General features: G+C 32.6%; 1 protein-coding gene and 1 long non-coding RNA gene across 2 annotated transcripts in view; one reads left to right on the plus strand and one right to left on the minus strand.

Annotated features, from left to right (window-relative positions):
• Positions 1 to 1,923: 1,923 nt before the first annotated feature.
• LOC143052370 (uncharacterized) overlaps positions 1,924 to 15,878 on the minus strand; it is a 46,481-nt gene continuing 32,526 nt past the window's right edge. Inside the window, exons 10-11 of the mRNA XM_076225377.1 lie at positions 12,028 to 12,568; positions 1,924 to 2,338 (exon numbers count right to left, since the gene is read on the minus strand). Of these exons, the coding sequence (XP_076081492.1) occupies positions 12,432 to 12,568 (137 nt within the window). The 3' untranslated portion in view covers positions 1,924 to 2,338; positions 12,028 to 12,431. The remainder of the gene's footprint in view (positions 2,339 to 12,027; positions 12,569 to 15,878) is intronic.
• LOC143052376 (uncharacterized) lies at positions 3,429 to 5,488 on the plus strand. Its single transcript, XR_012971100.1, has 2 exons — positions 3,429 to 3,517; positions 4,916 to 5,488. It is a non-coding gene; the product is annotated as an uncharacterized LOC143052376 (long non-coding RNA).

Genomic DNA, 15,878 nt, shown 5'->3' on the forward strand with positions numbered 1-15,878 from the left:
ATCACTGTAGACTACCTTGGTATAATGATGCTAAAACTGAGTTATCGTGATGTTTCTACCGAAACAAGTATCACTATAGACTACCTTAGTTTAATGATGCAGAAACTAAGTTATCGTGATGTTTCTACAGAAACACGTATCACTATAGACTTCCCTAGTTAAATGATGCAGAAACTAAGTTATCGCGATGTTTCTACAGAAACAAGTATCACTATAGACTACCTTAGTTTTACGATGCTACAACTAAGTTATCGTGATGTATCTACAAAAAGATGTATCAGTATAGACTACCCTGGTTTAAATATAGTCTTAACATTGGCTACACTTAATCAGTATTTAGGAAATGTTTCGCACTTATTGTAATACATGGTATTTTGAGTACAAACAATTTTTAAAATATTGCTTTTGAGTTAAAGAATAAAAGTAAAATTTCTATATAGGCCAAATATTTCTTTAATTCATTATCATACTTTATGTGATACCGCCAGTATATTTTACTTTTGTTATAGTTGTTTTGATCTGATCAAGTGGTCGGGAAACAATCTGCTAAATCTAATAACCGTTAGTAGATGAATGTTTACATCTCTTCTCCTGACGTTTACAAGAAAACAATACTCAGCAATTTTTATTCTTATAATCCCATTAAGAACGGAAAGTAAATTCTTGTAGATTATGAATATTGTTTTTCATTCGAACCCCTCCCCCCGGTAAATCGATCCATCATCACAAAAGCCTATGTCTACTTTTTAGGGAAAATCGATAATTAAATAGGGAAGCAGTATTTTGCAATATCAATCTCAAATATAGTACGATTAAACATTAAATTAAAACTCAGTTTTAATTAAAGATTGACTGCTAGTTTGTGTCGTATGTGTTTAAACCAAAGGGTCAAAATAAAAACCAACCATACAATTTACTTGAATTCGAATATGTAAATGATACATTTAAAATTAGTGTTTTTCTGTAAACTGACATTTATTCATTCAGTAAAAATGGAATTCGCTATTTTACTTTCTTGAAGACAAAGTAGATATATTATTCTAAATTAAAATATAAAATTCAGATTTTGCACCACATGATCTTATCATTAAATTACGTAACTATCTTACATGAAATTTCCATTTGAATGATAACATAAAACCAGTCAAAAAATTATGACATTAAATATCAGAATATATTTATAGACGATACATACAATCCTTTTGATGTAATTTTCCTTTTTCACACTTCAATCAAAATAATTTCTTTTCTTTTATCATTCTAATTTTTAATGAAAAGTGTTTCTCATATGCAGTTCATCAACCATTTCACATACGTTTGAAAATCATTTAATAATTATTATACACTTGATAATCGTTCTTCAAATAACTTAATCACTTCGATTGCATCTACGGGGTCTGGAGACGTAATAACATTGTAATGTTGTTATAATAACTGTATATTTTACAGTTTGAACTTAGCAATAAGAATAAAGCAAAATGTGGGGCATATGTTAATGACGCAGCAAATCAGCGATGCTGAAACATTACCAAATCTAAAGATGTTACCTGTAGTGTATAGATTATTTCGTCCCCGAGGGTATCACCAGCCCAGTAGTCAGCATTTCGGTGTTGTCATGAATATCAATTATATTGTCATTTTTATAAATTTCCTGTTACAAAACTTTAGATTTTTCGAAAAACTAAGGATTTCTTATCCCAGGAATAGCCGTATTTGGCACAACTTTTTTGAGTTTTGGGTCCTCAATGCTCTTCAACTTTGTACTTGTTTGGCTTTACAACTTTTTTGATCTTATGTAGACGATACGCGAGTCTGGCGTATTAAATTATAATCCTGGTACCTTTGATAACTAATTAAATCAAATGTATTTAGTACATGCAGACTATGTACAAAACAGTTAAGAATATTACAAATCTTAAAAAAACACTAAAGTTTATTTATAAGTAAGAAACAACATTACACATGTTACAAAATATGTTATCATAAAAATTCATTTATAAATCATACTCACATTACAAGATTTATAAATCACTTTAATAATTGAATATGAATACATATAACAACAATGATAAATAAGTGAAATATCACAATTATGTGAAATACAAATAAATATGAAATCGGGATATTTAAACAAATGTCTGATTAAATGCAAATAGTGAAAGAAACAATGGTTAATCCTAGGATCAAGCTGACCCAGTAGCGTTAAACAATGTCTTAATCGGTATTTTAAAATAACATTTATTAAACAAATATAACACCATGATAGTAAAATTAACATCATTTCCTGGACATCGATTTTGATTACGGCTTATAAAATTTAAGGAATATCTACTGTTAACTTAAGGTGGCTCACCCCAATAGTGACCCCCGGTAGAATTTTTTTATTTTCACATATTCTGTAGATTTTTTTATGCTGAATCCAAAAATGCAAAGAAAAAAGGGGGTCACCAGGCTCGTTTTCTCCTCAAATTGAAGCGAAATGTGCGATTTTGACCCTATTTCCAAACATGCCCACCCTTCCAACAATAACCGTTACATCAAATTCAAAGACTTTTAAAACCAAGTCAGTATGATTTTTATGTGAAAAAACATTAGAATTTGAAATGTAAACCTTTCCCTTGGTTGTTTTTGACTTAAAAATCCTTTTATTTTCAGATTAATGTCTAAATTTTGCATTTTCTAATTTTAGTTTAAGGCAAAAAATATTGGTTTAATCGATTTTTCGTAAAATTTCCCCGGTAGATTTTTTTTAAAAACAGATATGTCAAAGCTATGACCTTTCGAACATTTTAAGGTAAAATAAAATAGGGGTCACCAGGCTTTTAAAAAAGTTACGAGCTTTTGTTTAACCCCTCTACCCCATAAGGTCTGATTTCATTGCACTCCATTAATTACTTAATTGTGAATTCTTTATTGATGGCTTTAATAAAATAATGTTTGTAATTATATCAATAAACGATTGCTGAATATAAATGTGGTTATCGTATTACTGTTTGTTATCAAAAAGTGAAATTTTGATTATTTTGGTGAAATACGGTAATTTTGTCTGGCGCGAGTTGCTTCCCTCTAATTTGGCGCTATTATCGGACCAGAGGAATTTCAAGGTCGCCATTGCCGAGCAGCATACTATATTGATGAATACGACCATGTACATGCATTACAGACATTGTCGCGAATATACAACGATGAAGGAAGAGTTATTACATAAGAAAACATAGATTTCGATATATTAGGCAGCCAAATGTTATCAGTATAACGAAAAATACAAACTTGGGGGTTGTCTCAAAATACTCGCTACTGTTGAAAATCACTGCGGCTGAAACCTTGCACGGGCTCAATTTCTGTTCCATTTTTAATATTATAGATCGTTATAGCTGGTATCTTATTTATGTGTTTATTTTACCTTTTACAGACAAGTTGTAAAAATGTCTGGCAAGTTTTGCAAAATATCCGTGTGCAAACGGCCGAAGAGGAAGGGATGACATCTACTGTCATTTTTACGCTACCGTTAGCAATGGTTAGTGTCAATGAATTAGTCTTTTTTAATCATCATTTTTAATAACTTATTTCGTAGCCAAGTTAGGTTCATATTAGTCCGAGATTAGCCCCAGCTTGTCTGGCAAAACAGCCGTTGGACGTCAGAGAAATCTCGGACTAGGGTCATATGTATGTGGGGTACCCCATAACTTCCATCGGGACAGTTTCTACACCTTGACCCCACTATATTTCCCTTCCCATTTTACTCTAACCCCCCCCTCCTTTTTACTTCAATTCTTCCATCTCCTTGCCCCAAGACAAAATATATTTCAAAGATACCCCCTTTTCCCTGATCCCTCATTCCCCTGTCTCCTTACCCCTGTCCAACCCTCTATTAAGGTCTGGGGTTCTGAAGGATTCATCTTTATCAATCACAATTTGTTTACCATTAACCCCCCCCCCCTAATTCTGTGAGGTATACAAAAATGTCTTAAGGTCTAGTAATAGAAGTATCAGGGTTAAACATGTACAGAATGCGGCCATAAGTATTTGTCACTTGAGATTTTTAGCTGTTCATATATATTGTATATAATATAAAAAAGAAGATGTGGTACGATTGCCAATGAGACAACTATCCACAAAAGACCAAAATGACACAGACATTAAAACAACTATAGGTGTATACATTTTTTCAAATTTTTTTTATTTTGGATTGATTTTAAGCATCCTGGTACCAATAGAAGCAGTATTATCACAGGTTTATTTTTTGGTTATATTTTTTTTGTGTCTCTTTTTCATTATTTTCTGTTCAGAAATTCGATATACATGTATATTCAACCAAATTAAATTATATAAAAATATTTTATATGTTTTCTCAAGGGAAAACAAAAATAAATGAAAACGAACCTATTATCAAATAAATACATATTAATTTAGACCATTTTAGTTCTTTTAAGGTTACCCTTGCATTGTCAGTCTTATCAAACTTGCATGTACCTCCCAAATTTGGTTTCTGTTCTCCAACTTCAGTTTGCCTCTACCAACGTTATGAAACTAATACACAATTAATGCATATATATATGCTTACTACATTGTACCAACAAACACACATGAAGTTTGAATTTTTGGTGGGGTCGCTTTTACTTTTCTAGAGTTATGCCCCTTTACAAATTAAAAAAATGCTGAAATTTTGTTCCTTTCTTTAACACAAGTTTGCTTCATCCAAATGTTCTGAAACTTATATGCAATGCTTACTACAACAACACTCAGATCAAGTACAAATTTGGGTGGTGTCACCCTTTTCATCCTTTATATGCAAGCGGCTGCTCATCTGTGTCCCATGGACACATTACCATTATGAACTAGTCTACATCTATATGCTTTTGAATGTCAATAATTGTTGATTTTCTGACAGAATTACTCTGATATTTAATTTCAGGCTGCAAGTACATTTGTACATGTACATTGCAAATGGAAGGAGTGAGCTTGGAATGTTCAACTTTACTTGGAAACTATTGGCAAAGTACTGACAGAATTTCATGAGAAGCCAGTATCATATTCTAGTCTTGCAACCAGAAACTATGCGTAAAGTGCTGAAACTTAAGAACAACATTCTACATGTATATATGCAATATATGTTGCCACAATCCACTTAAGGAGCTAAGATCAACTATAAATTGGAACTACATGTATACGCTTTAGTGCTGTCAAAATCCTTTAAAAAATCAAATCAAAAGGACCTACTTCACCTATATATATATATATAGCTACCTGTCCCAATGATGAATACAGATCATATATATGAGTCTACTCTTATAAATAAAACAGTGAAGGAGAATAAAAATAAAGAAAATATAGAGCTGATCAGCTAATGATTGTACATGTACATGATGTATAAATGGCAACAATTCTTACATGTATACTAGTACATTGAAATTAATTATATTAATAGATGTTTTATAAATTTGATCTCATAGATATTAGAGGAATAAAATCAATCACGTTTCAAAAATGTTATTTAGTTGAGCCTTTTTTTTAACACCAGTTTTCAGGACATATTATGGTATACCATTGACTGTCCGTCGTCAGCATGTCGGACATATACTCAAAAATAATAAATACTAATAGGTACATGTAGTAGTCAATATTGTGTAATCAATAGGTCATCTTCATGTATATTTGGTGTATGAAATGATTATTAAATGTCTTATCACAAATTAAAATATCAAATAAGAGGATGTGATATGATTGTAAATGAGACACAACAGACCAAATAACACAGAAATAACTATACCTGTAGGTCACCATATGGACTTCAATAATGAGTAAAACATATTCTGCATAGTTGGTTTTAAAGGTCTCGAAATGACAAATGAACAATTTAAAACATTTAAAATGAGAAAACTAATGGGTGATTTATGTACAAAATAATAAATGAATAACAAATATGTCTGTCTTGCAGGGTTTATCTGAACTTAACCTCATTTTCATGGACTTGTCTGTTTCTTGAATTCTAAATATGTTTCAAAATATTTGGTTGATGGGATGATTGTTACAGAGTCCGACATAGGGTGAGGCTCATTGGTGGATTATATTACAAATAACTGAAGCCAGTCCCGCTTTGGCAGTCAGTCCCCACATTGCCACTAGAGAAATAAAATAACTAAGAAAAAAAAATTAAATCACGATAGTTTCCTGTCGATATGCACATCTACATAGTATGTCCTTATTATCTACAAAGTTTCATGAAATTCTGTTGTGTGGTTTCAGAGGAGTTTCGATGACAAGCTGTTTGCAGTTGTATACTGCAGCAAATAAGTTCAAAGGGGCATAACTCCTAGAAAAATAATTCGTAATTTCCTGTCGATTTGCACATCTACATGGTATGTCCTTATTATCTAAAAAGGTTTTATGAAATTCTGTTGTGCGGTTTGAGAGGAGATGCAGTGACAAACTGTTGCAGTAGTATATTGAAGCAAATAGGTTCAAAGGGGCCTTACTCCTAGAAAAAAAATATGTATATCTAAATAGTATGTCCTTATCTAAAAAGGTTTCATAAAATTCTATTGTGCGGTTTGAGAGGAGATGCGATGACAAACTTGCAGTAGTATATTGAAGCAAATAAGATCAAAGGGGCATAACTCCTAGAAAAAGTTTGAATCATAATTTCCTGTCGATATGCACATCTGCATAGTATGTCCTTATTATCTAAAAAGGTTTCCTGAAATTTTGTTGGGCGGTTTGAGAGGAGTTGTGATGACAAGAAACAGGACTGATAGACTGGCTGATGGACGGACGGACGGGTCAAAAATGTTATACCCTGCGCCACTTCCTTGTGTAGGGTATAAAAATAGGAAGATGGGGTGTCATTGTTTATGAGGCAACTCTTCACCAGAGACCAATTTACATAGAAGATAACAATTATGTCCCCGTACGGACTTCAACAATTACTATAAACTGATATACCATATAGTCAAACAAATAAAAGTCCCAGAAATTACGTTTTTTTTTATATGACTGCACATAATGAAAATTAAAGTTGTGAATACTGAATGATCACTGGCAAGTATTTCAAGCATAATACGGATGAGAACATGCAGATAAGTATCAATTATGAAAGTTATGCAAAGTAAGACGGGAGCTAAATATATGGACTGCCATAAAAAAAAAACGAATGGACAATTACGCTTGGTGCATGTGTAGGCAAAATTCACCCTTTTTACCCTACGAGGCTTCGTATGTATAACATCCAGCTGTTTGAACACCCTGTATAATCAAGGGGTCATCTGTCAGATTAGTCATATTTCTATGTTAACCATACGATATGAAAATAAGCAGATGTGGTATGATTGCCAATGAAACAACTATCCACCAAAGTTCATATTTAAAATTCAATATTATAAATAAAAAAAACATTATCTCCTTTTATCATCACGCATAGATCGATGATTAGTTATGCATTTCTTTGCCACGGTAAGATCAAATCAGTGTTCACAAACAAAATTGTCATTCACATTTTTTGCCGCATTGACATCACTCAACTATATTTGTGATCATTTGTTTTAATCAAGAACTTTCCTTATTAGCTAACCTTTTAAAAAAGCATTTCAAAAATTAAGATTAAAGTTAAAGTTTGCCAACATCACCGGCTAATATATCGTTCTTCAGAGAGTAGCTGTTAAATTACAATTCAAACTTTTCCGGAACCTAGTAGTAGTATAGATTTTTTTTATAAATAAAGTCTTTGGTAGTGTTTGAGACTGCCCGGCACGATGCGGGTGTATGTCCTAGCAAAATCCCGACATGGTGAAACCAAAAATTTTGCGGTTCTCCGCAAAGCATGTAGTATTTAGGAATTATATCATAGACCGATATATAAGGTCGGAATACTAGGCCAGTCCCGGTTACTTTTGACAGTGATGGATCCAGGGGGAGGGTTCCGGGTTCCCCCTTTTTTGGACGATCAATGCCTTTGAATGGGGAAATATAGTTGGAACACCCCTTTTTGTCCTGGGTTGGGAACCCCCTTTTAAAATAGCTGGATCCGCCCGATTGATCGTTGCTGGATCCATTAGTCTATTTTAATAACATTCAGTGCTCTGATTCAATTATTTTAGTTTTAATGCTGATATTTCTTTTTTTTTAATATGAACTCGGTTGACATATTGATAGATACAACAGAAAATTGCAAATCAACAAAATAACAATTCACAAAATAAGTAATAGAAAAGTATCATAAAAATAGAAAACATTGGTCCCGATGTCTTAGATTATAGGACTAAGTCTAGTGTTCCGGAAATCATGGAATTGTGATACGAGAAAAATTATCAGTTGATTTTCGTGCAGGTAAACATATCTTTAAATGAAAATGTTAAGTATTAAGTCTGTTAGAAAATTGACATGTTCAAATTTGTTTTGGTATAACTATAATTATCAAAATTTTGCAGTGGAAAAATATATCGCATACTCGGGAATAAACTCCTAAAAATACTTGGAAATAAAGATATTTCAAGTTTTAATAAAATTGAGAAAGGAAATGGTGAATATGTCAAAGCGACAACCACCCGACCATAGAGCAAACAACAGCCGAAGGCAACCAATGGGTCTTCAATGTAGCGAGAATTCCCGCACCCGTAGGTGTCCTTCAGCTGGCCCCTAAAATATGCATAATAGTACAGTGATAATGGACGTCATACTAAACTCCGAATTATACACAAGAAACTAAAATTTAAAATCATACAAGACTAACAAAGGCCAGAGGCTCCTGACTTGGGACAGGCGCAAAACTGCGGCGGGGTTAAACATGTTTATGAGATCTCAACCCTCCCCCTATACCTCTAGCCAATGAAGAAAAGTAAAAGAATAACAATACGCACATTAAAATTCAGTTCAAGAGAAGTCCGAGTCTGATGTCAAAAGATGTAACAAAAGAAAATAAATAAAATGACAATAATACATAAATGACAACAGACTACTAGCAGTTAACTGACATGCCAGCTCCAGACCTCAATTAAACTGATTGAAAGATTATGTCTTCATCATATGAATATCAGGTACAATCCCTCCCGTTAGGGGTTTAGTATCATACTATCATAAAATATATGAGAAGAACATAACCCGTGTCATGCCAACAACTGTTTTTTTAGAAATAAATGTGTTTAGTTCCGATGCAAAGACCCTATCAGTGAATCAATGTTAAAGCCAAAATATGCAATCTTTAATGACCTGACAACAGTATCGTAACTATATCCCCTTTTAATAAGTCTATTTAAAGGTTTTGTTAGTTTCTGAGGAGAATACTGACATTTTTGTGCTTTATAAAGAATATTTCCATAAAATTTTGGATGTGAAATACCTGAACGTATAAGATGTCTGCATGTTGAGTTATATTTACGAATTATTTCCTTATACCGGTGATAAAATTTAGTAAATGTTTTGACCAGTTTGTGATATCGAAAACCCTGGTGTAATAATTTTTCAGTAATACATAAATTTCTCTCGCTAAAATCTAATACATTGTTACATACACGAGCGAATCGTACAAGTTGAGATATATAAACACCATAAGATGGTGACAAGGGAACGTCACCATCTAAAAATGGATAATTAACAATAGGAAATGAAAAATCATCTCTTTTATCATAAATTTTTGTATTAAGCTTCCCGTTTATGATAAATATATCAAGATCGAGGAAAGGGCAGTGGTCATTGTTATCATTAGTTTTATTTAAAGTAAGTTCTACAGGATAAATTTCTTTAGTATACATACTGAAGTCGTCATTATTTAGAGCCAATATATCATCCAAATATCTAAAAGTATTGTTAAATTTTTGTATCAAATGTTGTTTTGATGGGTCTTTGCTAATTTTAGTCATAAATTGTAACTCATAACAATACAAAAACAGGTCCGCAATAAGTGGTGCACAGTTAGTCCCCATTGGAATTCCAATAACTTGACGATATACGGAATCTCCAAAGCGAACAAAAATGTTATCAAGTAAAAATTCAAGTGCATAAATAGTATCAAAGCATGTCCAATTGACATAGTTCTTTTGTTTATTGCTACTAAAAAATGATCTAAAAGAGTTTGAACATATGTACTCGCATTCCGACTTTTTAAATGCCCAGTTAATTAGGGATGTGAATTTTTTCTTAATAAGAATATGAGGCAAAGTGGTATATAGGGTAGAAAAATCAAAACTTTGAACAGATTCAAAATCACCAATATATGCATGCAATTTATCAAGTACTTCCAACGAGTTTTTGACACTCCAAAAGTAATTAATTCCACTATTTTCAAAGGCCTTATTTGAACAATTTATTATCAGGTTTTTTATTGTACCAAGTGTACTAGTAAGTAAAACAGACAATTTAGTAGTTGAACAATGGCTGGAAGATGAAATAAATCTATATTTGTAAGGTTTTTTGTGCAGCTTCGGAAGCCAGTACATAGTTGGGACTTTCATTGTGTTTGGTTCTGCTTGTAAAGAAGTAGTTAAAAGTTTATGTTTGTTACAGATGTCGTTTTCTGAAAATGAAGTCAGTTGGAATGTTGGTGAATTCGTGATTTCCTTTTGCAGAACCTCTATATAAAATTTACGTCAAACAATAATGATATTATTAGCAGCTTTATCAGCCGGGACAAAAACAAATTCCTTGGCTAGTTCTGTTAGTTTATTTTTGATACGCGAAATAGGGTTTTTATAGTTTTTGTTGAGGGTAAAATGTTCTTTAAAATGTTGTATTCGAATATCAACTATCTTCATTACTGAATTAAAAAAAGAGTCCAAAGATTTTTTGTCAGCTTTTTCCCGTTTTACCCATTTCAAACAGTAGGCGCGGAGTGAGTCGTTGATGATATTACGACACTCATTCCAGTTAATAGTTGACGGGGGACGATATTTAGGTCCTTTACTGAGGAATGATTTTAACTCTCGGTCGCGAACGATGTTAAGGTCTCCTGTTATAACATGGGAAATTGGTCCATAGGTGTATTCTGAATTACTGCAATTACACGACATAGGTGTATTTTCAGTGATATTTACATCTTTACACAATTGGCTATAATTAAACACATATTTTCGGGTAGATTTCTTGTAAATATAACAAATGAGAGGGAGTTCAGTATTATCAAAATATCCAGGAATTTGGTCTTTAACAGAATGGTCGTTAAAAATACCGGCAATATTTACAAAATCAAAACCTTTATTGACATACTTTATTTTAATAAAATGTTTTTTATGATCTTCAGGGCGATCAATTTTTGGAAACAGTTTAGAATAACAATATGCCATTATAATTTGGACAATTTCATACTTAGGACTGTAATATGAAATTGTGTTGCAATCCTCTAAAATTTTATTTAATATATTTATGACAGAAACAAACTGTTATAAAACGCCAAACGGATTATATCATGATAACAAACCCGCCCCGATGTTTTAAACCATACTATACGGGCAGAGACATATATACACATATATGTCTCTGATACGGGTCACAAGTTTACCTGTTTTTGAAAGCTGTACGATGACATGAAGTTGTTTACATCGCTATCATTTGTTTACAGTTAATCATTGCGTCATTGGCAAAACATTTTCAAAAATAAATATCCACGACATCATTTGATTCAACTGGTATTTAAGTGAATTCAAAATATGGTACGAACGGACCCAAGAGGCGACCGTGTAAGATGAGAATGCGTTTTGGGAGCGAAGCGGCACCAAATACCGTCGACGTCATATATGTGACTTTGTCAGTATTTATATATTCTTTTTTTTAATGTTATGCTTAAATCATGTATATTTTTCTCCTTTTAAACTTTTATGCGAAAAATGAAGAAAACACTGTGAATTTCTGACCGTTCGTATTTCCTGTTTTGAAGAACGTTTAGCGTCACTTGTTTACATCGTCAAGGGTGCTTTCATACACGCCCGCGTTCCAAGGTCGTCAAAGCTATTTTTGAGAAAACCCCTTAAAGCGACCGTTTCCAAGGCACTCGTCGTAAGAAACATGCGTTAAAATATGCGCATTGGTAAAGGGCCGAGCCACCTTAAAGAGCCAAAATACATTTGGTGCCAAAATAAAGAATACAGTTTATTTTTATTTTTTTTCAATGTACATTTAAATTCTAACATTGCAACTACGTGTTAAATCGAATTGGACATTTAATTTTACATACACTAGAATAAGCATTTTCGATTCTATAAAAAAAAAAAAAAACACGAAAAAGTAAAGCAAATGGGTAAAACTAATATTATTAGATAACCAAAATATTATTAGCGTATATTGTTTTACAATCACAATTGAAATGAGGTAAATCAAAAATAAACGCAGACCATCATTAAAGTACAGTACCAACATATACTCTTTAAAAATCTTCTCCTGGGTGTCCTGAGGACTTCTTATTATTGTGCATATTGATTTTATTGTTGCCAGCACTACCTCTATATCTACTAGATTGATGGATGCACAACTGTTTTACCGTTTGATGCACAACTACAAACCTTTCGTATTACAACAAATGCGATTACACAAAGTACTACAACAGCACCAGTAACTGCCCCGGTTATAATAGCTATACTGTCGGCCTCTGAAAAAAACCGACACAATAAATAAATGTAAACAAAGGAGTAGGTCCATTAAGAGCCCATTTTGGCCCCAAAATATAGCAATTTTACAAAGTTGATAAAATGTAAACTTTCAGTTATTCATTGAACAGTAGAATGTTTCTGCTACATAAATATGTTTTATTACACAAAAACAGAAAAGAAAGAAGTGAGAAACAAACTGATCACAATCTAGAACTTTTTTGGTCGTTGCTGGAGCAGGTTAACTTTATTATTTGTAAAATTATAAAAAAAAATTAATAAAAATAGCTGGGGTGCCAAAAAAAGTCTTCTTTTTGCTTTCTAATTGAATAGTTCAATAAATTCATTGAACAGTAGAATGTTTCTGCTACATAAATATGGGCTATTTTTTACTATACAATGAACATGTATCGGGCACTAGCACCTTAAAGTCATGCTTAATTACTGAAATCTTCACATTTCTAGCATTTTAGTTAAATTTTAGACGGTTTTCGTGTAAAACGAAAGTGGCCGCATTCGTGTTCATCCTTAATATTGAAATAGATGTTGTATTTTATGATAATACATAACATATATAAAGGTTGAGGATGAACACGGATGTGGCCACTTTCATTTTTGACAAAAACCATCTGAAAAGTGCCATTTTTCGGCATATTTGGTTGATTTTTCATATTTGAGCTTCAATCGGATCGTTTTTAATGACTAAATCAGTTCAAATCTTTCACATAAACTAATTGATTCAAATGAAATAGACACTTAAGTGTTTAAAAAGTAGTCAAAATCTTTTGTCAGATGAACCTGAAATTTGAGGCCAAAATCGGTCCTAACCGGACCTACTCCTTTGGGTCCTCAATGATTTTCATTTTCGTTCTTTTAGTTTGCCTTTTAAACATTTTTGATTCGAGCGTCACTGATGAGTCTTTTGAAGAAGAAACGCGCGTCTGGCGTACAAAATTGGAAACCATGTATCAATGATGAGTATATTTATAGATCTTTACTCGATTTTGTGAGGTAAAAGAATCCGATCTTTAAGTAATCAAGTTGTGTGTTTAATATTCAAATTGGCAGATTTATTATTTTTAATATGACAGAAATAACTCACTACTATCGTTTGAGATAAATTGGAATTATACACAAAATGGTTTTCTTCGAAAGAATAACCTTTTTTCAAAGAATGAAAACGCATGATATGTAAATATTCACCATTTTTTTAAGATTATGCTATTTTAATATCGACAAATTCCATGTATTACTTCTATTTCGTGAAAAGGCAAAAAGCTGGCAAATCGAACCTTTCTAACCTTCTGTTTCATAACTAACAACTATATGAACTCGTCGTTTGTCTTATATGACGTCAAATTTAACTACTGTACACGTTTGTGTAACATGTGTAAGAAGAAACGCAAATTAAACTGTTTCCAGTTAACAAATGTTTTGTTTCCATATCTATATATGTAGGACTCTAAAGTGCGATGGGGACGCTAAAACGCGATGGTCACGCTAAAGTGCGATGGCCTACGCTAAAGTGCGATTGTTTGAAACGCTAAAGTGCGATAGTCTGTGATATTTTTGAACACGCTAAAGTGCGTTTTTCTGCAAAAGTATCGACGTTATGACGCTAAACAGCATTATGACGAGAATGATTGTCCAGATTAAGGGGTTTTATTACACAAAAACAGAAAAGAAAGAAGTGAGAAACAAACTGATCACAATCTAGAACTTTTTTGGTCGTTGCTGGAGCAGGTTAACTTTATAATTTGTAAAATTATAAAAAAAAATTAATAAAAATAGCTGCGGTGCCAAAAAAAGTCTTCTTTTTGCTTTCTAATTGAATAGTTCAATAAAAAAAATTACAATATGGTTTGCTATTTCTGTTAAACAATGAATACACGTCAGCTAGACATCAACCTTAGAACATATGTGTAGTATCATCATATGATTGCCAATAAGACAACTCTCTATACAAGACTTTGTGTCATTAATGTATGCAACTTTAGGTTATAGAATGGCCTTTAACGCGATGCATTGGCTTACACCGCATAATATTCTATTAAGACCAAACGGACTCAAAACAACCAGTGTAAAACAATTGAAACGAGAAAATAACAATCTGATTTAAATACAAAACATTAAACGAACAGCAGATATGAAATATACCAACAAATGACTACTAATAAATTCCGGATTTACTAACTACTGCAATGTAACCATTACACTTCTTGGACAATTATCGTACTTTAAAAAAATTTAAGAAGATGTAGTATGAAATATCCATCCAACCCCAAATGTCGTTCATGTATGCAACTAATAATCATACGACCTTCAAAGTAAAGCCTTGGCCCATGCCGCATAACAAGCTATATAGGGTTATACAATGACCAGTGTAAAACCATCCAAAAGAGAAAGACTACGGCTTGATGTATAAATACAACAATAAACAAAAAATAATTGGAACTCAGCAACAAGCGAAAACCATTGCCTGAACCACATTTCCGTTACACCATCGGACTTTAGCTTGTCATACCATCACACGTTAGCGTGTTATCTAATCGCACTTAAAAAACAAACAACCATCGCACTTTAGCGTCTGACACCATCGCACTTTAGCGTAGACCATCGCACTTTAGAGTCCTACACACACATATATATATATATATATATATATACAACTCGTCTAAACATCAACCCAACAATGTTAGATCTGTAAATTTGCTTTCGCAAATTTTTGGTTCTTCCCTCGCCGGGATTCGAACCCATGCTACTGTGATATCGTGACACCAAATCGCCTGCACTGCAGCCGTCCCGCTAGACCACACGACCACCTGGGCTCTCAAATAAAGAGCTTTCGGTGGGCATGTGTTACCTTTCCACGTCAGTTTTAATCTAGAGGCGTACTACAGTACATGATATATAAGGCATGAAGATTATATATATATATATATATATATATATAAAACTCGTCTAAACATCAACCCAACAATGTTAGATCTGTAAATTTGCTTTCGCAAATTTTTGGTTCTATATATAAATATATACAAGATTTAATCATCTTTCAATGGGTAAAATTTTCAACAAATAGAATGTTGACATATCAATGATAGGATCATTGTTTTATGGTATTAACAGTGTATATAGTAAATCAATAGATTTGGTTACTTGTAAAGGAAGTATAGAACATGTGAAAGGAAGTCGAAAACGCATAACTAAAAATCGGAAGTAGTTTTGTTATTTCTCTTATATATTTTAACTTAAGAGTTGTCATCTTATATAAAAATAAGGAGATGTGGTATGATTGCCAATGAGACAACTATC

This window comes from Mytilus galloprovincialis, chromosome 11 (genome assembly GCF_965363235.1).
Source record: "Mytilus galloprovincialis chromosome 11, xbMytGall1.hap1.1, whole genome shotgun sequence".
Lineage (NCBI taxonomy): Eukaryota > Metazoa > Mollusca > Bivalvia > Mytilida > Mytilidae > Mytilus > Mytilus galloprovincialis.